Below are 24,165 nucleotides of genomic sequence, written 5' to 3' on the forward strand. Positions count from 1 at the left end.
TCAAATATTTAACAAAGACAATTATCCAGAACCAAGCAGTCACACGTTAATAAAGCAACAACAACCACAAATGACACACCAAACTAAGAAAAGAGGAAAAGATAAAGATAAAAAAAAAATAGAAATAAGCAAAAGGAAATAAATGGAGCAGACATATGGAAACTAATAACAGAATAGAATAGAATCTAAAAAATGAAATGCACAAAAAAATCTCAGTCTTTCCCTGAAACCAGCACTGCTGGTGCTTGAAACCAGATGCTGTGGGAGTCTGTTCCAGTAAGGCGATAAGGCCCTGTACATCACCACTCTTTTGATTGGGTTTAGATAGGGTGAAAACACAAACACAGGCTTGTCTAGTACCATTTGTGAACATTAGCAAGCACCAGCTGAGAGTAGAGACAAAGAAGGCTAGTTGATGTAGATGTTTTTTCATAAATAGAATTAGGCTAAGCATGTCTCTCACCAACTCTCATCCATGACAATTCATTATGCATTTTTTTCAACACCATACCAAAATTAGTAATGTAGAGCAAACTTGTCTTGCAGGCCTATTTTTGAATTAGCTGAATTTTATTTGGTTGTAGCCTAGTTTGGATGCATTTGACCAGATTGCTGGGAAATAGTCAAGATGTGACAACATAAGGGATTTATGACCTGCTTAGTAGGCCTAGTTGTGTTAGTTAGGAAGTAGGCACTTTAATGGTGATTGACGGTTGTACAACGTGAATGGGGCACATAATCATCACTAATGTTCTGTACTTAAAGAAACACACCGCTGTATAATCTTTATATATAGTCTATGTGTAGAAATAACAGGTGGCGTTGTTTATCTCTACGACGTTCAACGATCTTTGCTTCAATATTTACTTCCGGTGTTATAGGTCGAAGTTTATCCACTGAACACAGCCTACGATTGGCTGACTGCTACTGTTATGAAACTTCATTGGGCAGACGGACACACGCCTTCTTCTCCACCTGAACGATCACAACAGACGACAAGGTCAGCAAACTATCTTAAAAATATATAAAAACGACTGGTGTGAAACATAACGCGGCAGCCCAGTGTCATCATGTTCACAGTCGTTGTTTTGGTTGCTCCCGCTAATGCTAACGCTGCTAGCATCCCGGTTAGCTAACAAGTGCGCAGCCGTAGCTTATCAATATTAAAACATCAACCTGCTTTTATCCAAAGCACTTTATTTGGACAACAAGTCATGTGGTCACCATTATTGGCATCATAACTTTCGGGTAAATGTCTTATGCTTGCTAAGCTAGTTCACCTAGCTTACCAAGCATTTAAATACGACACACAATGACAATGCTAAAAAGGTAGCTAACAGTCAAACTCTCAAATCAGGTAATGTAAATCGCACACGCGACAGTATAACTCGTGCTGCTAATGTTATACATGCCTCAACGGCCTCAACCAGTACGAATTGTGCTCACGGTATAAATGAACGGTGCTGTTAAATGTCATGAACATTAGCAAACGCTGTCCCGCATGTTTTCCTCACTGACAGTCCTACCTGGATTTTTTTTTTGTCAGGGGGGAACCCTGCTTTATTGACAAAAACACAGGAATATACACACGGATGAATTCCAACAAGGATAAATGTATACAACATTAATACCGATTAATATACAATCATAAACACGCCAGGGGGTTTAAGGGTCACAACAAGACAGAGAGAAATTATTCAATGAATCATTTTGTAAAGCTTACAAAGATCATGTTTTAACAGCTTTTTTATTTTCACAATCACATAAAGGAGATAATTGTTTAACATACGCAGTTGATAAACAAACAGTTCAAACAAACAGGCTTCTTGCTTGAAAATCTAGATTAGTGTATGTAAAATTTGGATAAAATAATTAACAAATTAATTAAATTAAAGTAATCAAATTAATCAACATTTAGGTTCTTGTCAAATTCAGTGTAGCCAAACATAACATTCCAGCATAAATTAAACTCGGGGTAAATATGATCACTGATAAAATGTGCCAGTTTGCTCCAGAGGTGTCAAGACCAAAATAAATGAACCAAAGTTTCATTAACAGAGTCACAGTGGGTACAGTTCACATCGATGTCCTTCTTGGGCCTCTGTATATAATGATTAGTTTGGTCAAATCTGTGAAGAATTTCAAAGGATATCTCTTTGACCTTGTTAGTTAATAAAAACGTATGATAGCCAGACTTTTTCCCAGTTACTACCGCTGACTAAGGTAGACCGGTAAGATAAAGCAGAAGGTGTACTCACAATGTCCTGTTGAAATAGTTGACGGATAAACATATTCTTGTTATTTTATAGGTCATGGTGAGGCCACATTACAATGGCAGATACTGTAACTGTAGGGTGAGGTTGTCTACTTAAATGAACTGTAGAGGGCATTAGAGAGCAGCCAACCGATTGTGAAAGTCATTTCTCCTTTAACAGGAATACAGCTTAACTCCTACACAAAAGCCATAAATCGACACATTTGAAGCAGAGCCATTATATCCGATGACAATTAAAATTATATCACATCTGATAATTCATGTCTTCCTCAGGTGATCCATGTGTGTCTGACTGAGCCAACAGTAAGCAATGCTGACTGCACAGAGGGCATGTGCAGCGCTCGCTGCCCGGCGCCTGGTGAGAGCGTCTGCTTCCTCAGCTCTCACACACCGCTCTCTGATCCACACGTCCACATCAAGGCAGGACCAGGCCGAGCTGCACACAGAATGGGCCAGACTGGCTAAGAAGCAGCTAAAAGGAAAGAACCCAGAGGATCTGATCTGGCACACACCGGAGGGACTCGACATCAAGCCAGTATACACTAAAGCAGACTCAGTTGGCAGTGCTGATGAATTGCCAGGAGTGTTTCCCTACACTAGAGGACCCTATCCCACCATGTACACTAACAGACCGTGGACTATCAGGCAGTATGCTGGCTTTAGCACTGTGGAGGAGAGTAACAAGTTCTATAAAGATAACATCAAAGGTAGATTGTTGCTGTTTGCCTTTCTATTTTTAGCTGAAACACTATAGATTCAAACCCACTGTGCTACATAGGTTGAACATCCTCTCATCATGTAGTGCAGGGCTTCAGACTGTCTTTTTTCACTGGTGCTCCTGAAAAACCACCATTTAAATTGATATACAATGCAAGAGACAATCATATTTTTTGCATTTCAACGTTATTTCTGATGATGCTGTGAAAACAAAGAGAGAGAAATGTGTAGAGATTCCATCTATAATGCACATCAAAAATCCCTTTCCCATCACTAAAATTACTGTTTTTCTCACTTGCTCATTTCAGCTGGGCAGCAGGGTCTCTCTGTGGCTTTTGACCTCCCGACGCACCGTGGTTATGACTCGGACAACCCCCGAGTCCACGGAGATGTCGGCATGGCTGGAGTCGCCATAGACACAGTGGAGGACATGAAGATGCTTTTTGATGGAATCCCTCTGGAGAAAATGTCTGTATCAATGACAATGAATGGAGCGGTTATCCCTGTTTTGGCCATGTTTATTGTGACCGGAGAGGAGCAGGGTGTGTCCAAAGCCAAACTAACAGGCACCATTCAAAACGACATTTTAAAGGAGTTTATGGTACGCAACACCTACATTTTCCCTCCAGAGCCTTCTATGCACGCCATTGCAGACATATTCGCTTACACCTCCAAGGTATGTACCTGCTCAGTTTCATATTATCATCTGCATTTATCAATCAGCATTTGAACTACACACTGCAACAACATGTAACTGTATTGACCATGTTCACAGCACATGCCCAAGTTCAACTCGATATCCATCAGTGGCTACCATCTTCAGGAGGCTGGAGCTGATGCCATCCTGGAAGTGGCCTACACCATCGCTAACGGCCTTGAGTACTGTCGCACTGGCCTGAAGGCAGGCTTAACCATCGATGAGTTTGCCCCAAGGTACAGAATATTAAGATTATGCCGGTTAAGCTTTTGTTTATTTGTTGCTTAAAGCTAATGCTGCAATTTTTAAATGTTGTTCAACTATACAATTCCACACTAAATAAATAGAGTTGCTTCATAAAATTCAAATTTCTTTAACAAGAAAAAAATATATATTTATAATAATATAATAAGTTAGATTTTTTTTAATTTATAATTTATTTATAATTTTCAAAATGAGAAATATAATAACTGAAAGCTGTCTTTTTTTCTATTGGTCTAATCTCAAACATGATTGGCTCATGACACCATCACAATATATTTGTCACACATTTAATACTCCACCACTTACTGAACTCAGTTCTTGTCAGATATGCCTTCTAGGTTCAGCACATGTAACATTATGTGATCATGCAAGACAATTCCTTCAGTTTATTATTCTAAATGTGCAGATATGAAATTATAGACCTACTTTTTTCTTAATATTATATTGTTTGCAATTATAGCTACATAGAAAGAATTGCGAACTCTGCTGTCTAATAACAGCCTTTCTAGAAAAGGGGTATTTCTGAATGTCATAAATATAGTGTATATTTGTTTAATCAGTAACATTGTGAATTGAAATTGACTGGCTTGTGTGATGATCATGTCTCAGTTACAAATATATTGGGCAACAGATATGAGTAATATGGCTGGAGCAGAAAAATCATTTTGAAACAGGAACCTACAAAATATCTCAGATGAGTGACATCAACATTGTCTTCGCACCGTTACTGTCAGTCGATGCCATAAGGTGACACTAGTTGATTACCTCAAGTCAGAGATGGGGACTCGAGTCACTGTGACTTGGACTCGAGTCGACTCGACTTTTTATGCATTTATTTTGAAAGGACCGCTGGAGAGAGAGAGGGAGGGGGAGAGAGATTGAGAGGGGGGTGGGGGGGGGGTTTGACACGGAGCAAAGGGGCCGTCAGGGTCGCTGCAGCGGGGGTGCTACATCATGGATCTATTAGACTATAATATAATACATCCATGGCGTACTATCACGCTCGCAGCTCAGTGTTTTTAATCAGAGATTTCATCCGGAGTTTCAGTGACGGTGAGCGGCCTGACGGTGCTTCATTAACGCTGCGTCGCCGCCGCTGTTCCGAGTCGGGGCAGACGCACAGCAACCAATAGACATATGGTAACAGTCACCTGTTACTAGCGTTACCATAGCGAGAAGCTAACGTGTCCTTTTTTTTTTTTTTTTTTTTTTTTTAAATCTCCTCTCCTTCAGCCTCACGTTCTCACTGCTGCAGAATCTGCAGTGACTACACAGCTGTTTGCCTGTCACTCATAGCATCCAGGAATGTTTCAATGTTACACATTCTTTGACTTTTGAATATAAAATATCAATTAATATCTACTGTAAAACTACTTGGTATGAGTGCAGGCTGAGAATGGTGTTGTCATGATAGAATAGAATAGATTTCCTATTCTATTCTATTTGTTGACCTTTTGTGATCTATGAAGAGGCTCATTAATGCATTAAGACATGATAAGACATAAGACATAATAGATTTTCTATTCTATTCTAATATATTGTCTTCACTTTATTTAGATTAGATTCTGCGGGTGAAATTGCAATAATAAGGTGACTTGACTTGGACTTGACTTGACCTATGCAGGACTTGACTTGGACTTGACTTGACATAACCTGTGACTTGACTTGACTTGACTTGCCCAAAGAAAAATGACTTGGGACTTACTTGAGACTTGAAGGTTAAGACTTGAGACTTACTTGAGACTTGCACATGTGTGACTTGGTCCCATCTCTGCCTCAAGTTATCTTGTGTTTCCTCCCCATTGTGTGTGTGTGTGTTCACCTTCTTGTGGCATCTGTGAAATTGGTAGCTCAGTTTCTGACCCAGTCCTCCTAGTTACAGACTACAGGGTAGCTTTCATTTATGAAAATGGAATTGATGAGCCTTTTATCTTGCAAACGGTGACACATGGATGTCTTGTTTAAAAGCGTGCACTTTTGCTGTATGTCAGCAACTCCTCAGTTCAGCAGGTTACCCTGGCATTAACTACATACAAGGGTTACTTAATTGTTTGCAATTATATTCAAAGAGCAGTATTTTAAAATGTTTGACAACTGTCTATGGTATTGTGTCACTATAGAGACATCCCACACTACAAATCGCTCCAGATGTAAAGGAACACAACAGCATTGGGTACAAGACCTAACAAAAATCACATCATTGTCATTCAAAATATTTGGTGAAATTAAATGAAAAACAACCATTCCCAGCGTAATCACCTTCATACCTTCAGTATCTGCCAAAATAAGCCCTACACAATTTTATATGCATATGCACCACTACTTTACTACAGGCTTTCAACCGATGTTGACGTTGTGGAGCCTCTGTAAAGTTTTCCTGAAATTGTGCTGTTATGTATTTTTTGTTGTGATCTCTGTACTGTATTTTATTGCATTTTACCCTTGTTGTAAAGCACTTTGTGATTTTATCTATGAAAAGTGCTATATAAATTAAACTTACTTACTTACTTACTTACTTACTTTCTGTTGGTGGAAAAACATTGCATTTTACCACAGTCACAGTTGTGCCATCAATGACGTCTTTGTTAATATCCCACTAATAATATGTTTGTTTGGCAAGCACGTAATGACTAAATGTGACAGCCCCATTTCATTGTCAAACAAATACCTTCTCCATTGTTTGTTGAAGCAGCAGATGGGACTCACAGACTGAGCCAGCATACAGCTAATTCACAGCTAAAGTGTCATAGATGACATGTTAATACAAAGGAAAGGGAAAAAAAGGGGTTGATGTTTCATACTGGTCATATTAGCTTGACATGTGCAACATCTTCGCTATTGGTTACTACTCATTTCTTTAACAAAATTGTGTGTATTCATATGAGCATCTGTTATGCATCTGTTATACAATAAATTATTATTTTATTTATTAGTTATATTATTTCCCAATGACTTGAAAAGAGTAGCAAATCATGACACAATTTTATCCTCCCCTTCACCCACCTTGCCCTCAGTCCTATTTCTGTCCCCAGTATTGTACTTTCAGCATCTCCTCTGCCCTCCTCTCCTATGTCATTCAGCTGCTTTTTCACAGCCTTTCAATCACGTGGATAATAACAGAGTTACATTGGCATGCTGTCATCAGGAACATTCTGACAGTGCAGCTTGACCCCTCTATGTGTAATGACTTTTTAGAGACGGGCCTTACAGATAGTCACTCTATATCAATCTAGACATGTCACTCAATTGTTTGAAATTGAAGGTTTTCCACCCTTCACCATTATCTTTCCCTACAGCTGATTGTTCAGGACTCACAAGCAGCACTTACTGTATACTAAGGTTCCCCACAAAGCTTTTGTAGTCCAGTTAAAGAGTGATGGATAGAAATTCAAATGCCTTCTTTACAACACAAAGACACATACAGTATCCTTCACTGAGGACAGTCATGTATTCAGTAACCAAGCATAATCTGGTTCCAGCTTCCCTCATTAGACAGATGTGTAGCTTTAGTCATTTGACATTGAAAAAACTTTTCTTAAGGTTTACAAGTGTTGGTTGAGCAAACAACAAGGACATCACTGCCGACACTGAGAGGTTGTTTAGTGCATTTTTTTCTCCTTGTTTTTCATTGATTGAAAAGGCAAAAGGTCAGGAATAGAAAGGCATCAGTGTTTTGTTTAATTCAATGCATTCAGTCCAAGAGAACAGAACAGATTCAAATTCATTATGATTAAAGCAGAAGTAAGTGATATATTTGTGTTAATATAAGTCTTAAATAGTTATATCTTCCGACAGCAATCACTTACATAGAGTGTTTGGTCTGAAACACGGGTCTGTCAGTCCCTCTGCTCTGCTCTGAGCTGAAGAGAAAACATTTATCGTATCCTACAGTTTTTATCCAATGAGGAGAGAGAACGGCATGCAGGGCTGTGTGTGCAGCCAAGGAACGCCGTGAATGTGGCGACGTAGGGACGAGGACTGTTATGGTGCGTTCAAGGAAACTCGTATTTTTCCGACCGTGAAGTGGTACCAGTTCGATCTGGTACGTGTTCACCGGTCGGAAGTTACGAGTGGCCGTTATAGTGACTTTCACCGGTAAAACAGGTCGGAAAAACATGAGTGGGTTGCCTGAAACGCTACAAAGTCGTAAGTTGTGACTTGAAGCTGTAATTTGCGATTTCAAAAGCCTGCCTGGAACGCAGCATTAGCGAAAACGACCGGACCACTTACTTCTGCTTTAATCTAACCTTGCATCATGATCACCTCTGTCAGTTGTCTTCACATGGATGATTGAATGCCTATTTCCTTGACTGTCATTTCAGTTTAATGTAAATACAACCTTACGACCTTGTTTTATTTATTTTTTTACATGAATACATGCATCAAACTTAAAAAAAAAAAAATTCAGTTCAATTCAAAATTCAGTCCACATTTGTTTCATGTTTTTTTTTAATTATAGTTAAGAATAAAGTGAATGCTGTGTAGACAAGCTTTGTTAGCCAAGCTATTTCCACATTACTTTGAACATGTTTTTTTATTTTTTAATTACTTGGCTGTGCATATTGGACAAGCTGACAAAGGGCTAAATGGTTTCTGTACCCAAAACGTTGCTTCAGGCTTGAACTAACAAGAGACGCATCACATCTGTGTCCTTCTTGTGTGATGAGTTTTGTGTCAGGCAGTTCACAAGTTTGTTTGTGGGCTGCTTCTATTATGTTCTGCTAACAAGTTCGTAGCATCTTTTCATAGCCCCTGACATTCAGTCTGACAAAGTGATAATTGGGTCCTTGACATTGACATAAAACATAATGAGGCAGACACACTGTAAGGCTTTTTAGGTCTTGCTGTTTCAGATCTTAAAGGGATAGTTCAACATTTTGACAAATTTCCCTATTGCCATAATCCCTATAGTCTCCCTATAGCCCTACAGTCTTGTCTGTTCATCACCTTTAAAGCAGAAGTAAGCGATCCGGTCGTTTTGGCTAATGCTGCGTTCCAGGCAGGCTTTTGAAACCGTAAGTTACGGCTTCAAGTCACGACTTACGACTTTGTAGCATTCCAGGCAACCCGCAACCATGGATTTATTATAGCCCGCAACTCGCGTTTCTCTGACCTGTTGCCTGTGAAAGTGCACTATAACGGCCTCTCGTAACTTCCGACCCGTGAACTCGTACCAGATCGAACTGGTACGACTTCACAGGTCGAAAAACACGAGTTACGAGTTGCCTTGAACGCACCATAACTTCTTGTCAGCCGATGGAGTTAGCAGCCCCCACCCTCGTCATGGATCTATTGGTCCTCGTCCCTACGTCGCCACATTCACGCGCATCCCTTGGCTGCACACACAGCCCTTAATGCCGTTCTCTCTCCTCATTGGATAAAACTTGTAGGATACAAGAAAAGTTTTCTCCTCGGCTCAGAGCAGAGCAGAGTGACTGACAGACCCGTGTTTCGGTCCAAACACTCTATGTAAGTTATTGCTGTCGGAAGATAGAACTATTTAAGACTTACATTAACACAAAAATATCGCTTACTTCTGCTTTAATTTTTGATGCAAGCTGTTTTAGATCGGGAGGGCAGAGGCGCGAGCTGCTCAGCTAACGCAACGGAGGCGAAGGTTACTTTTTGCCTTTCCCTCAAAACTCATCAACACACAATCTAACAACTCCAAAACACACTTGTAGACAAGTTGTGACCTGCACATTCACCACACTATGAAATAATAACGTACAATTATGTAACATTACGACATATGAAGCAAATACTCGGAAGTCAGTCCAGCAGCTGTGTCTGGAATGTAGTTTCGGCTACGCATTTGCCTCGAAAACAACTCTGACTCATAATGTTACATTATTATTTCATAGCGTGGTGAATGTGCAGGTCACAACTTGTCCACGAGAGCGTTTTTGGAGTTGTTGGATTGTCTATTTGATGAGGGAAAGGTGAAAGTACCGTTTGCCTCCTTTGCATTAGCTGAGCAGCTTGCGTCTCTGCCCCACCGATCTAAAACAGCTTGCATCACATTATGGCAATAGGCACATTTGCAAAAATGTTAAATTATCTCTTTAACTATAGTGAAAGAACCTCAGTGTTGTGCCTGTACAAAATAGCTCTTTGAAAGAAAACACTTGGTATCTTATTTTAGTGCATAATTCGTATCAATTAAATTCATTCTGTCCATAACCTACTATTTCTCTCTTTTGTCATATCTTGTGTGTGTGTGTGTGTTGTCAGGTTGTCATTTTTCTGGGGTATTGGGATGAATTTCTACATGGAGATTGCCAAATTGAGAGCAGCCAGGAGATTATGGGCCACCCTCATCCAAGAAAACTTCCAGCCCAAGAATGCAAAGTCTCTCCTCCTGCGCACACACTGTCAGACTTCTGGCTGGTCTCTCACTGAACAAGTAAACAGAACTCACCATAAGAACGACAAGAAAATGGTCAAATCAAACTGAACCTTGTTAAATAAATGTCTTTTTCCAATTTTCCACCCTCTCAGGATCCATACAACAATGTGATCCGAACAGTGATTGAAGCCATGGCAGCTGTGTTTGGGGGGACCCAGTCACTACACACCAACTCATTCGATGAAGCTCTTGGCTTGCCCACAGTGAAGAGCGCTCGCATTGCCAGGAACACCCAGATCATCATCCAGGAGGAGTCGGGCATCCCTAAAGTCGCAGATCCCTGGGGCGGCTCACACATGATGGAGTCTCTGACAGATGATGTCTACAACACAGCCCTGAAGGTGATGACAGGAGGGTTTAAACAATACCAGACTATGACTATGTGATGTTATATGTTCTCTCACAGCCTGTGTTGCCCTTTGTGTAGTTCATCAAAGACATCGAAGACATGGGAGGCATGGCCAAAGCAGTGGCGGAGGGTATTCCAAAACTTCGCATTGAGGAATGTGCAGCACGTAGACAGGCCCGCATTGACTCAGGTACCCCCGCCCTCACAAATTGCTAATTGCCTTAAGCCTGTTATTCTTCCATCTTCTCACATTTTTCCTCTGCTTTAAACAATACATACTTTTGTTCTTTTTGACTGTGGTCTGTATGTAACACTGCTGAAAAGATGTGTCTAATGGAGGTTACAGCTTATTCATTCAGTGTGAGATGGTCACATTCCTCAGCAGTTTCTGGCATGAAAAGTTATTGTCCTAATGTGTCTTAATGGAGAGGCTTTTTTCTTATGCAGGTTTAGATCATGTCATTATTCTTGTTTGTGTGTCTTTGTAAAGAGACTACAGAGTTACCACGCACTAAGACCTCTTAGGTTGGAACACACCGCTATTGTAGGTGCCCATGTAAATGGATTTGACTGGGCACTGTGTGTTGATGTGTTCCCAGCAAATATAGACTGCTGACATTGATATTGTCATTATACCATCAGTATAAAAGTGAAGGTTGTGTCTGGATACCAGGTAGATATGAAAAGGTATAAATATTACTGCATTTGAATACCACATGCACTATACGGTCATAGAGGAAAGTCCATGCAGGCTAGAAAGGTCATGTTATACCAGTGCATTCTCTCTATGTGTGTGTGTGTTTGTCCTGCACTGCTACTTTTTTAGTTGTTTTTTTTCTTTTTCTTTTTTGATTGAAATAATCAAGACAATCCCATTAAAAACAAAGCAATCAAGCTTCACACTTTTGAAACATCATCTCCAACATACAATGCAAATACAAAATAATGATGAAAGATGTGAGCGGTACATACAAACTAAACAATTACAATCAGCATCCTTACATTAGTGTCCATAAGATTTGTTTCCAGGTTGCTTTCCCTTTGACCTTATCGGCCAGAATGTTCATTTTAATCCTAAGCTTTAGCTCTGACACTGCTACTACTTAAAGCAGAAGTAAGCGATCCGGTCGTTTTGGCTAACTTCCTGTCAGCAGATGGAGTTAGCAGTCCCCGCCCTCGTCCCTACGTCACCACATTCACACGCATCCCTTGGCTGCACACACAGAGAGGACCGCCCCTTTATGCCGTTCTCTCTCCTCATTGGATAAAGGTTGTAGGATACAAGGAAAGTTTTCTCCTCGGCTTACAGCAGAGCAGAGTGACTGACAGACCTGTGTTTCGGACCAAACATTCTATGTAAGTGATTGCTGTCGGAAGATACAACTATTTAAGACTTATATTGACACAAACATTCCGCTTACTTCTGCTTTAAGTTTTTGAGTTTTATAATAAAATCAAAATCCAATATTTTGACATTAGAAAGATTGAGCTGACAACAACAACACAGCAGACACACATGCACGTGAGCTACGGCAGCAACACAGCCTCCTCACACATGCTAGGCGTGCAGTGTCTTCAGTATTAAGCATGTGATATATTCACCATGCTATTTTTTTTCCCGTCCTCCCCCGTGATGTAACATGCCCTGTTACTTAAGACGCGGGTCATATGGTGCTCTTTAAAGCCCTTTGATAAAATCCTAATACTCTGTGGAGTCTAAACTTCCACTCTGTGGAGTTCTTTGCTATCAAATATTTGACGAGGATTTTGCCTTTAAATGAAATTCTACTCTCAAGTGCAGCTGAAGACTCACCTTCCTGCACTCAGTGGCAGTCCCCCATTGTCACTGTAAATTAGTTGAGTAACTTTAACTCCTAAAATGCTGAACCAGTCACCATTTTTTATTTAGACCTCTTGTAAGTGTACCGTACTCAACCCAAGCAAGCACCAAAGGCTGAATAAAAATGTGTTGACTGGCACTGCAAAGCAACCACAGGTTAATACACTAATCTTCAAACACAGCTGGAAACCAGCTGGCCCTGTTTATTTAGTTGTTTAGGGGGAAGATATGTGTACACTTGTGTCAGGGTGGTATCAGGGAGTTTAATTGAGGCTTCTTGTGTGAAATTAACATTTTCCTCAGACATCAGAAATGGAGCAAAAGCACAACCTTCACAGACTGGGTAGCTTTTCTCCATAATCCCCCCGATGCCTGCTTTCATTGATATTCATTGGCTTTCTCATTCACCCTGGCCGCACGTCATACGCTGCTGACAGTTTTTTCAGTTCCGATGGGGTTGTGAATTCTGATTGACAACAATAGGCTCTCACATTATCTTCAGCTTTCCTGAACCGTGGTTAAATTGCAAGCGTGGCCGTGTATTTGTTGAAGAATGAGGAGAATTCAAAGTGCCTCTACTCTTTATATTTACTTAAAAGAAAAAAAGATTAACTTAATTAAACAATGAAACAATTAAAGACAAGGTTATGGTCATGTTCCTCAAGTCCTGTGTGCTTACTAACGTATGATATCAGACATACTGTAGGTTAGGTGTGTAAAAGGGACTGTGATGCTCTGTGTATTTCAACAGTGTAAGTAAAGGACAACACAGAGAGAAAGTCAGTCTTCTGTACTACTTCATTTTATGCGTTCAGGTTTAATGTCACCTCTATATTTGCTCTTTCATGCGTTCTGCTGTTTTATACTCCTTAACAACCTGAGTAATTTGTGTCCTTTTGCTGTATTTACCTCCACCAGTTGCATTTCCTTTTTTGTTGGTCATTTAAACTTTTAGTGGCAGCCACACAGTCAAAGATGATACAGGACTGATGAGACAAAATCAGTTACCAATACAATTTTGGATTTTTATAGAGTAAAAACGAGAGAAGGAGAAAAGAAAAACCACCAATTGCCTTTCTGAGGATGTTTTTTTTTTGTGTGTGTTTTCTGTGTAAGAACCTTAAAAGGTGTGTGTGCTTTGTGTGAAATCGTTCACCATTGACCTGCTTCATGTTGCTGATGCATGTACCTGAATACCTTTTTTCTTTTTCCTTTTCTTTTTAGGCTCAGAAGTCATTGTTGGCGTGAACAAGTACCGTCTGGAAAAAGAGGAGAGTGTGGAGGTCCTAGCTATAGATAACACCATTGTGCGTCAGAAACAGATTGAAAAACTGAAAAAGGTCAGTGTTCCTTTGAGATAAGCCATGGGTTACTTTATTCTAAGGTTTTTTTCGCCTTCATTTTTTGTTCAAAGGATTGCACAATAAAATCACAGGTGAAAGCATGCAGTGACAACAAAACTAATGAAACTCTTTGCCAGTCTCTGAGTTTGTTCACACATTGTAATTCTTGCTTCCTCCTGAGAGTTTCCGTAGGGCTGTGTTAGATTGGTGACTGGAGGACTGCAGCTCCACACAGGCCTGCATGACTCACCATGCTGTGTCGTTACGTCCATACTGCATGGTTTTAGCACTGAATTCAGTCATGTGAATAGTTCTGTGACCTGGTTGGCGATGAGTGCTACGGCCAATGAGAGCACGAGGTACAGGGAAGGAGAAACCAGGTGGACCACACCAATTGTTCCCATCATATCCCCAAATGCCTATTTTATCACTCATCTTTTTCCTCCTTTAATTTCTGCTTCAAACCAGGGCACCAACAAATTTATTGCCGACATCTGTTGTGGTAGAAAATCAGTCCCCTCGCATATGGTGTGATGTCATTTCACATGTCACTTCTTGGGTCACTGATCAGTCGTGTAGTGTGCAAACCAGAACACTAAACTGACCAGTTATGACGAGCTGTTGTCACCTCTGGGACATAAGGAGGAGGACAAATAAGTTCTTGAATTATTACAACAACATTACTGCTGTTGACTGACTGTGGCCAGAATTGAAATAAGATCACAGTCGGTCATAAGGAGGTGATCCATACATTTTCATGACTGCACTCAGAATCCAAAATTAGGTACACCTCATGCTCACGCCCTCACCTCACAGAATTCTGACAGTTTGAAGCAGTTTGACACAGCAGTGTGTTCGTATGTGTGCACTGGAGCTCATTTTACAGGGCTGGGTCTTTGTGACAACCATGTCTTTTTTATGTCATGTCAAGGTGATTATGCTTTGAGACATCAGTTTTCGTCTCTGTGGGTCCAGTGCCCGAGGGTTCAGAGGGACCGAGTTGTGCTGAAAACAGTTTAAAGGCAGATCACTGACTGCTGCAGCTGCTCAGGAAGCAGAAACATCCAGGCTGTTTTCACTCAAGGAGTCAAGAGTCAAGTTTTCTTTTTTATTTGTTCTAACATTATAGTATTTATGGAGTTATTGGAATGCATTTTATTTTATTTTTTTTAAACAAATTACAAAATATTATAATTTTTTAACAGAATTTCTACCCGACAGACAGTTAAAGAGAAAGTTAAACATTTTGGCAAATTGGCCCATTGCCATAATACCTATAGTTTTAGGAGTAGGTTCGTCACCTTAATTGTTGGTGCAAACTATTTTTAGAACGGCGGAGCAGAGCCGCGAGCTGCTCAGAGCTACGCTACGGAGGCTAATGGAATTTCTTGGTTTCCCTCATCAAACTCATCAAATACACAATCGAACAACTCCAAAACGCTCTAGTGGACAAGTTGTCACCTGCACATTCACCACGCTATGAGATAACAGAATGTTATGAGATGGAGTTGTTTTCAAGGCAAATGCACCTGCTGGCCGAAGGGAACGGGCATCAGCAGTTTTGCATGAATTTACCTCGAAAACAACTCAGTCTCGTAACGTTCCGTTATTATCTCATAGCGTGATGAATGTGCAGGTCACAATTTAGTAGCATAGCTCTGAGCAGCTCGCAGCTCTGCTCCACCATTCTAAAAATAGCTTGCACTGACAATGAAAGGTAACAAACCTACTCCTAAAACTACATGGATTATGGCAATGAGCCAATTTGCCAAAATGTTTAACTATCCCTTTAATAACCAAATACAGTATCTGCCATTAGGAAAATAGGTAAGTAGTTTTAATGTACATAACATAACATGTTCATGTGGATTGTATCTGGAGAATTGCAGCAGTAATGTAAATGTCTTCTATGGGGGAAGGGGAAAACTCTGAGGATGTGTTTGATGTCTTGCTGCCTGCTGTGTTTCAGGTGAGGGAAAGCCGTGACCCAGATGTAGCAAAGAAGTGCCTGGAAGCTATCGAGGAGTGTGCACAAACCAGGGAGGGCAACCTTTTAGCCCTGGCTGTGGAAGCAGCTCGAGCCAGGTAATGATTAGTTTCACGTCTGCATGAGTAGCTTCTGATGCTAAATGTAATTGACGTAATTCTTCCTCTCTTTCCTTCGCTGAAATCTCTGCAAATGTTACATGCATAGGCACAACACCGATATGATCCATGTGATCTCGCATTGTCCACATTCCACATTGCAACATGATCATCATCATTGTGGTGTTTTTTATGAGAGGGTGTTTGTTAATGTCAAAACGTTCTAGATAATACTTCTTCATACCTGAGGCAGTCATGTGGCCATTTATTAGACAGTCAGTCTGCAGGAAGAGATGTTTTACAGCCCACACACATGTGGTTAAACTGACTTAAATACTCTTAAGCCTGTTTTTAAGAAAGGAAAGGTCTGTGCAGCACTGTGTGAAGAGCCCACATGCTGATCACAGCCCACTTGCTGGGAGGCCCTGGCACGGCATGACTGGATTACTTAACATATCATCTCCCACTATAATCTACAGCCATTTAAACATCCCTTGCTACTTTACAGTCATTAGACCCTTAATCCATCTAAATATAAAGAGCTGTGTAGCTTCATTTTGCCACAAATAACTGAGCAATTTTCATTTCAACTGTAAACTTACAAATTGTTGCTTTCTTATTACCCCTCAGTGAGATTGCTGAAAATGAGAAATGGTTAAATATTCTGCCACGTAATGCAAACTCTAATGAGGCAGCAAAATAAATCATACAGACAATTAAGCATGTTTCCATACACTGAGAAAAACTATTTAGTGTTTAGTGTATTGGATATGGTTGGCGTCAATTGATTTGTCGTTGTGTCGTTTATCATAGGAAGTGAAAATGTATTGTCTGCTCCTTTCTACAGATGCTCTGTTGGTGAAATCACTGATGCCATGAAGAAAGTGTTTGGTGAGCATAAAGCCAGCACCAGAATGGTGAGCGGAGCTTACCGCAGCGAGTTTGGAGAGCACGAAGAGATTTCCCTGGCTCACAACAGGTAGATGGAGCATCTGGGTCACTCTGCTAGAAAACAGATTTCTCGTGTTGCAGACACTGTACATAATTTAAAAAATTTTTTTTTTATAAATCTCAGAGTTGCAGATTTTAAGAAGCACGAGGGCAGGAACCCCCGACTGCTGGTGGCAAAGATGGGGCAGGACGGTCACGACAGAGGGGCCAAAGTCATTGCCACAGGGTTTGCCGACCTGGGCTTTGATGTGGACATCGGACCGCTGTTTCAGGTCAGTGTCATACAGTAGAACAGAGCTGACCTCAGCCAATGTAGAGATAACATTCAAGACAGTTAAGATGCAATGGTAACTGCCACTGCACTGGTCACTGGTAACAAAGTAGTCCCTGTTCAGAAAGAAGAGAGAGAAGTAAATTGGAAAATGTTTTGTCGTTTAGTTTATTGGGAGTAGATGTGTTCTTTTGATGGTGAAACCCATATTGTGTAAAGATACAGAGATTCAGTTACGTTTTAAATCCAATAAGACTCAAGAGACTATAAAGTTTTACACTTGTTTCTCTCAGAGTGTTCAAGCATTCTTTATATTCAAGGACACCCACACTGGCAAACTCTCAAACAATATTGGGCTCAGAAATTGTGCTTTATTGAAGCCAATTGCACTGGAAAAACAAACAGGCAGCTGTAAGAGAGAGAAACTGTATGTTGAATGCTGCAGGTGCATAGAAGTTAGGGGGGAAACATGGACAGTTTCTACCTACATGTAGGAATTTTCCAATGAAATCAAGTCACAAACATTTTTCTTTTAGCTGACTGTTTCCCCTCATTTGTTTTCTGTGGGAGTTCTGGGCGACATTTATTTAGAAATGCCAAAACATTCTGTCAGTGTATTTTCCACCAGGGAGCACAAAACCAGGCAGAGGCTGACGTTTAGTTGGGTCAGACAGGTGTAACTAATAATAACCCCACGGTGATGGCTGCATTCCAGTACGAGGCTCCTGTTATTGCCCAGGCTGGCTCTCTGCATCCAGCTCACTGAAATGTAACGGGGACCCTGGGCAGTACAAATGATGCTGGTTACACCTCTGGTTGACAAGTCAAAATATGCAGTGGTAAAAAAAAAATATTCAAAGCACCACTATGTAGGATTAGTGATACTGGTACTCTGGTTGAGAAGGGCAACTTGTGTCATTCCTGGAGAAGCACAGTAGTCTATGTGAATTTGTTGTTCGGGTGAAGCAATAACAACAGTCTCGGTACAGATCAGTGGTCGCTGTTCCGGGTTTGATTCTCATGTCGGATGTCGCGCTCTGCCCAATCATTGAAAGGCAGTCGGCTGACGTCACCTTTTATTATTGCTTTGGCCCGCTTGGAACCAGGGCTGAGGCGTTACTAAAATAATACCTGGTACCAGTTACGAGGGCAAGTGGAGAATCAGAAAAACCGAGTAGAGCTGTGCAGCGCCGTGCCGTACCGCGCTAGTGGAGCGGCGGTGTACCAGGACCACGGTGGCGCTGCCCACCCAGAAAAGTTACATAGTGCAGTTGCAGCCGGCACGGCCCCACTCGGGCTGCGGTGGCGGCACGAATCATCCTATTAGTTGTTTTTCTACCACTTACCGGTAAATTAGTTTTGAAACATTATTTTAAGGTAAAAAAAACTACATAGTGTTGCTTTAAATCTCAATGTGGTGCTCCATGACCCTCAAGCCTGAACAGATGTGTATAGGAGGTGAAGACATGCTGAAGGACAGCGTCTCATTTCCCTTAAGCTGCACATATACAGTATAAGGGATGAGCTTTCCACTGTTGTGAGATAAAAAGCTCAAACAGCCTCCACTGATCTCTGACACTCGTCCACAATGAGTCTCACACTTTTACCCTGGGTGTCATACGGGTGCATGCGTGGTGTGTCAGAACCTGATGACTCCCCGACCCGAGAACGTCGGTAATGCATGTCTTTTTGTGTGCTGCACATAAAAGGCCGATGACATGTGCACATGGAGGGCATGTGGCCCACAGCAGCAGATGTCAGAGTTTATCAGAATAATTTCTCAACCCCTCTGATCACATGGCTCTTTGTTGAGCAGAGCCTCCGGCAACCAGTGAATAAAGGATGATGTGCATAATGTAATGGCAAGTGTCATGCTAAACTGCTGTCACTCCCAACACGGCTCTCGCAAAACAAAGGCCTCAGGAAGAGTGTTTTACACGATGACTTATTTTCGGTGATGGACAAGGAAGAAGTACTCACGCCTTTCTGTTGACCCTCATGTGGAGGTGTGAACCTCGGCTAAATGGGAATTACATGTAGCTTTATAAAAATGGACCTGAGGGACACTCAACTTTGACATGTTTATAAATGAATAGAACCTTGTGCAGTAATAATGTAGTTTTGCAGAAATGAAGAGTTGCGATTACAAATACGTGCGTTTTCACTTTGTATGCAGGCAACTTAACAAATAATTAAGCAGCTGGTTTATATGCTGGAGGCCACTCTGCATACATCACCGGTGTCATACACAGCGCTCGTATAGCAGAAGAGACTGCAGGAACCTATTAATAATCAATGTAAGGGTTATTTTTGAATAGATTGATGTCATGCAAAGCTAACAGCTAATGAAGATATTAGATTGCGTGGTGCATCCAGCTGGGCTACATTATACTGGAAGTTGTAGTCCTTATTCTGAGATGTACTTTCTGTCTTTTTCCATGTCTGGGCTTTGGATGAACAGACTCCCCTTGAGGTGGCCCAGCAGGCGGTCGATGCTGATGTCCACTGTGTCGGGGTCAGCACTCTGGCCGCAGGTCACAAGACCCTGGTCCCGGAGCTCATTAAGGAACTACGGAAGCTCAACAGGCCAGATATCCTCGTCATCTGCGGAGGTGTCATCCCACCACAGGTAACCTTTGACCTTCATGATCATCAAGTCTTTAAACTTATTATCATATTAAAGAAATTATACAAACAACATGACATCATACAAACATGAAACAACAGTGAAATACAGGGAGTGCGTAACAAATAAAACAAAAGAGACTGGCGTGCTCAACTCACTTTCTGAAAATACACCAGGTGCCGACCAAAAAATCAGTGTGTCGGCACTCACCGATCACTATTTATTCAATAAATAGGCAGAGCTTGACAAAAAAGAAATACAATGTATCAGGATGCATAAAAATAAATTTGATCAATAAAGATACAAAAATAAATAAATATATATACTAAAATGGAGAAAATTTTAAAAATCAGTAGAAACATTTTATCTAGCAAGTCTTTGAACTTAATTTCTGTTCTTCCTCCTTCTAAGAAAAATTCTACCACAGTAACTGAACAGGTTTAACCTCATTTATTTACATCATGTCCATGCACCTGAGACTTTGTGATCCTCAGAGATCAGTGTAAGCCGGTAGACCCGTCCTACCTGGCTTGCACAGCTCCAGGCGTTCATGTTCCTCATATTTCCTCAGCGTGTGTGCAATATTTTCTGTCAACTGACAGAAGCGGATCCTGAGGAATTTATCCCGTAATGATTCTTGTCAGAGTGATTACATATCTGCATGTTGATTACGCCAACCCGCTGTGCACCTTTCGCTGTGCTTCTGAGAAGCCACATATGCTAACTGAATTAGGCGTTCAGCGGAAAATGGCTGAGGTGGAAAACACAGCTTGGTAATAGAGCGCATATTATTGATCAGCATCTGACCCTGGTTTATGTGAATGGTGGTGGTCGTTCAGGTATTGTTACTGGAGGGGCATTGGATCAAGTCAATCAAGACTGTTGGCGTCCACAGACTGATATCAGTCCCCAGCAGTTCTCCCAGGCAAACTCTTTGTGAATACTCTGCAGCATGACCACTGGTTTCCATGGAGCCACACATTGTGTAGAATGACTTGATGAGAACACAGATGATATGAAAAACGTCACCCAGCTGTCATATGGATGGACAACCAACCTCTCATGATGAGAGGTGCTGTGATTCATGTAATTATCATTACCACACACAATATGATTTTCTTGATTTCATGCAGAGCTGTTTCATTTCTTGTCATCCGTTGCCAGATATATTATTTCAAGTTCAATAATCTGCTGCACAGTGAGCCGCATAAATTCAAAGAGACCGTGCACATCCTCCTTTCACCTTATAATGAGAGCTTAGTTCCTCCTCTGCTGCAGTCAGTCTCAACTGTGCTCATCTCTGTGTCTCTACAGGACTACGAGTTCCTTTACCAGAGCGGTGTGTGTGCCATCTTTGGTCCAGGAACCAGGATCCCAACAGCTGCAGTTGAGGTGATTGACAACATTGAGAAGAGTCTGGAAAATATCCGACAAGCCATGTGAATTCTTGGAGGAAGAAAAAGAAGAAGAAATAACTACAAGAGCTCTCTATTCATGCTGTGCCAAGAACAGTCACAAGTGCAAACGCTTCTGTACAGAATCAGTTTGACTGGTAGCATGAAGTCGTAAAATAAAAATGTCATTCTCCACTTTGCGCACAGCACATGAAGCAGTGAGAGTCGTTACCAACCTGTCAGGATGTTATGCTTGAATTTATACTGTATTCCTCGTATATCAGATTTGATTTCAAGTACGATGACAGGATCCTCACAGTTTGCTGTAACTTCACAAAAAACTAAGTTAACATCACAAACACAGTGTGTACTTTTTTTCTGACTGATAAAATCATTCAAATCTAAAGAAACCCAAACACATCATCTCTTCAGGTGGGAAAAAGGTGCTTTGCATATTTCTACCCTGTGAACATGCTTGTGTGTGAGTTGCACTGTACAGTTGGTAATATCACTGCAGATATCCTTGGAATTCCCAAATTTAAGTGGGAACATCGGCTTGGAAGAGTCTAATGTGATTGAATTCAATATTTATAATAGAAATAACTAGGGATGTCCCGATCCGATCACGTGATCGGAAATCGGGGTCGATCACGTGGTTTCAGACTCGATCGGAATCGGACGTTACATCCCGATCAGGAATCGGATATATTACATATCTACATGTCAGGGTTTTCCTATCTGTCTAAAGCGAAGACGGGCCGCATAGGGGGCGTTCAGATGTATTACTTTTACTGTAGACGTTCGTCATGTGCGCTCATTACCCAAAGCGACGCGCATTCGGTGCAGCGTGCTTGTGTTTTGTGCATGGTCTGTGGCGCACAGCTCCACGGTGTGTGTGTGTGGCTGCGTCGTCGTGGACAAGTAACGATATGAAATGACGGCGCTTGCGAGAGTGTGAGAGACGATCGTGTCACCGTGTCAGCTCACTGTTTGTTTGTGTGTGTGTGGCTGCGTTGTTTCACTGCTGACTTCCAAGCAGCTTGTTGTTGATGTTTGAGCGCTACACACACCTGCAGCAACAACAGTCACTGCAGCTTCTACTGAGAGCGAGTCCGACGTAACGCACGTGAGACCGACACACGGACCGACCGCGCAGATGTCGCGGACATTGTTAAACTTCTCATACTGTTGAATAAAAAACTACCGTTGTGTTGCGTGATGGCAGATACAGAACCAGGTATTTATTTAAAGTTAGAGAGGGAGAAGGAGCAAGGTGAGCTGGGTGAGGGAGGGAGGGAGGGAGGGAGAAGGAGCGGAGTGAGTGAGGGAGGGAGAAGGAGCGAGGTGAGGGAGGGGGGGCAGACAGGCAGGAGAGGGTGGGATCAGGGGAGAGAGGCTGGTGATTGAGAAAGACATGCTATTTTATTTTTGACCAAATGTTCTTGTTGTTGACTTATGGATAACGGCATTAATATTATACTGTGGAGCTACTGTGCTAATATACATTGAGAGTTTGATATCATGGCATGTCTTACAATACTGCAATAAATGTCATGGGCTTGTTATTGAGGTAGAGTATTATTGTGAGATTGTGATATTGTTACATCCCTAGTAGAGCACAAAGAACAGAAAAATAGTGGGATGATACAGTTGATCTACATTAAAAACTTTACTGCATTGCCAAAGTATCGGATCGGGACTCGGTATCGGCAGATACTCAAAATCAAATGACTCGGACTCGGACTCGGGGGCAAAAAAATGTGATCGGGACATCCCTATAAATAACTCTATGTTACCTAAATTTTAACAATAGAACATTTCTTTCAAGTAATCCAATTGGATTTTGCTTAACAGACCTAATATGACAGAATTTGGGCTTCAATTGAGCATAACATCCGCTTTAAATCACAGGACATGTAGGAGTCATTGGAATGTACGTAATTCTATTCTTCTATTGTATAATTTCTTTGTAATTTGCAGTTATCTAGCAGGGTGTCAGTAGAACTAGTGTAGTGCAGATTAATAGAAATTCTCACTCAAACCTTATCTGCTTCCCATGTTTGTGGGCATGATCATCTCAACAGTGGCCTTCTCAGTGGTTGTGGTCTCCCTCTTCCCTACAAAATGTTTGAATTGACCAGCTGCAGTTCAACCATCAGAACAGTGATCACAATTTATAAAGAATTTGGAGTATATTGGTATTTTTCTACGTGTGATTCTGAATCTGTTTTGTTGCTCTTCAGTTTAAATAAAATATGTGAACTGTGAGAACGTGACTTCAATCAGGAGACTGTTAACTTTTTAGGCCTCTGCGTCGGCAAGAGCCAGAAATGAAGGCATCTTTTTTTTCAGAAGTTGTCTGTTCATCCGTCCCATTACCATGAACGCAATATTTCAATAATCTAATCTATATCAAGGAATTTCAGTTTATTTGGCATGGACATTCATTTGGGCTCACAGATGAATTGATAACATTTTGTTCATGAAAGGTTGAGGTCACAGTGGCCTCACAAAGCCTTGCTTAAACTGCGAAGGTCAACATTATAACTAAAAAAGATCTGCTTGCACACTAAATCTAATAAATGTACAAACAAAATCTCCAATGTTCAGTAATCAATATTGATAGTAATGGATTACCATGTAATACAAAAACATGCATTGCAGTGAGTGCAGCAATTAAATTTTTTATATTACATTTTATTTTACATTTTAACTGCATAAAGTAAGAATATCTTCAATGTAATCAATATTGATAGTAATTTACAGATGTGGAAGGCAAAGGAATGCATGGTAGATGGATTTGCCAGGACTTTTTCCAGTTTAAAATACTACAGAGAAATGTGAATGAATAGTTGTACAGTGACTGGAGACACAGCTAGAGCACAAAGTAGCTGAGATGTTTCTATAACACAAAATGTTTGCCATACTGGATAGAGCACATCCA

General features: G+C 41.0%; 1 protein-coding gene across 1 annotated transcript; it reads left to right on the plus strand.

The window, feature by feature from the left end:
* Positions 1–952: 952 nt before the first annotated feature.
* Positions 953–21,276, plus strand: mmut (methylmalonyl CoA mutase). Its single transcript, XM_085771390.1, has 13 exons — positions 953–1,000; positions 2,549–2,982; positions 3,301–3,668; positions 3,768–3,925; positions 10,188–10,359; positions 10,455–10,703; positions 10,790–10,901; positions 13,776–13,891; positions 15,864–15,979; positions 16,827–16,958; positions 17,055–17,202; positions 19,663–19,830; positions 21,142–21,276. The coding sequence occupies exons 2-13, from the start codon at positions 2,586–2,588 to the stop codon at positions 21,268–21,270; spliced, it is 2,265 nt and encodes a 754-aa protein (XP_085627516.1). The 5' UTR covers positions 953–1,000; positions 2,549–2,585; the 3' UTR covers positions 21,271–21,276.
* Positions 21,277–24,165: the final 2,889 nt, after the last annotated feature.

Source organism: Trachurus japonicus, chromosome 24 (assembly GCF_045865225.1).
Source record: "Trachurus japonicus isolate A0001 chromosome 24, Traja_1.0".
NCBI classification, from domain to species: Eukaryota; Metazoa; Chordata; class Actinopteri; order Carangiformes; family Carangidae; genus Trachurus; species Trachurus japonicus.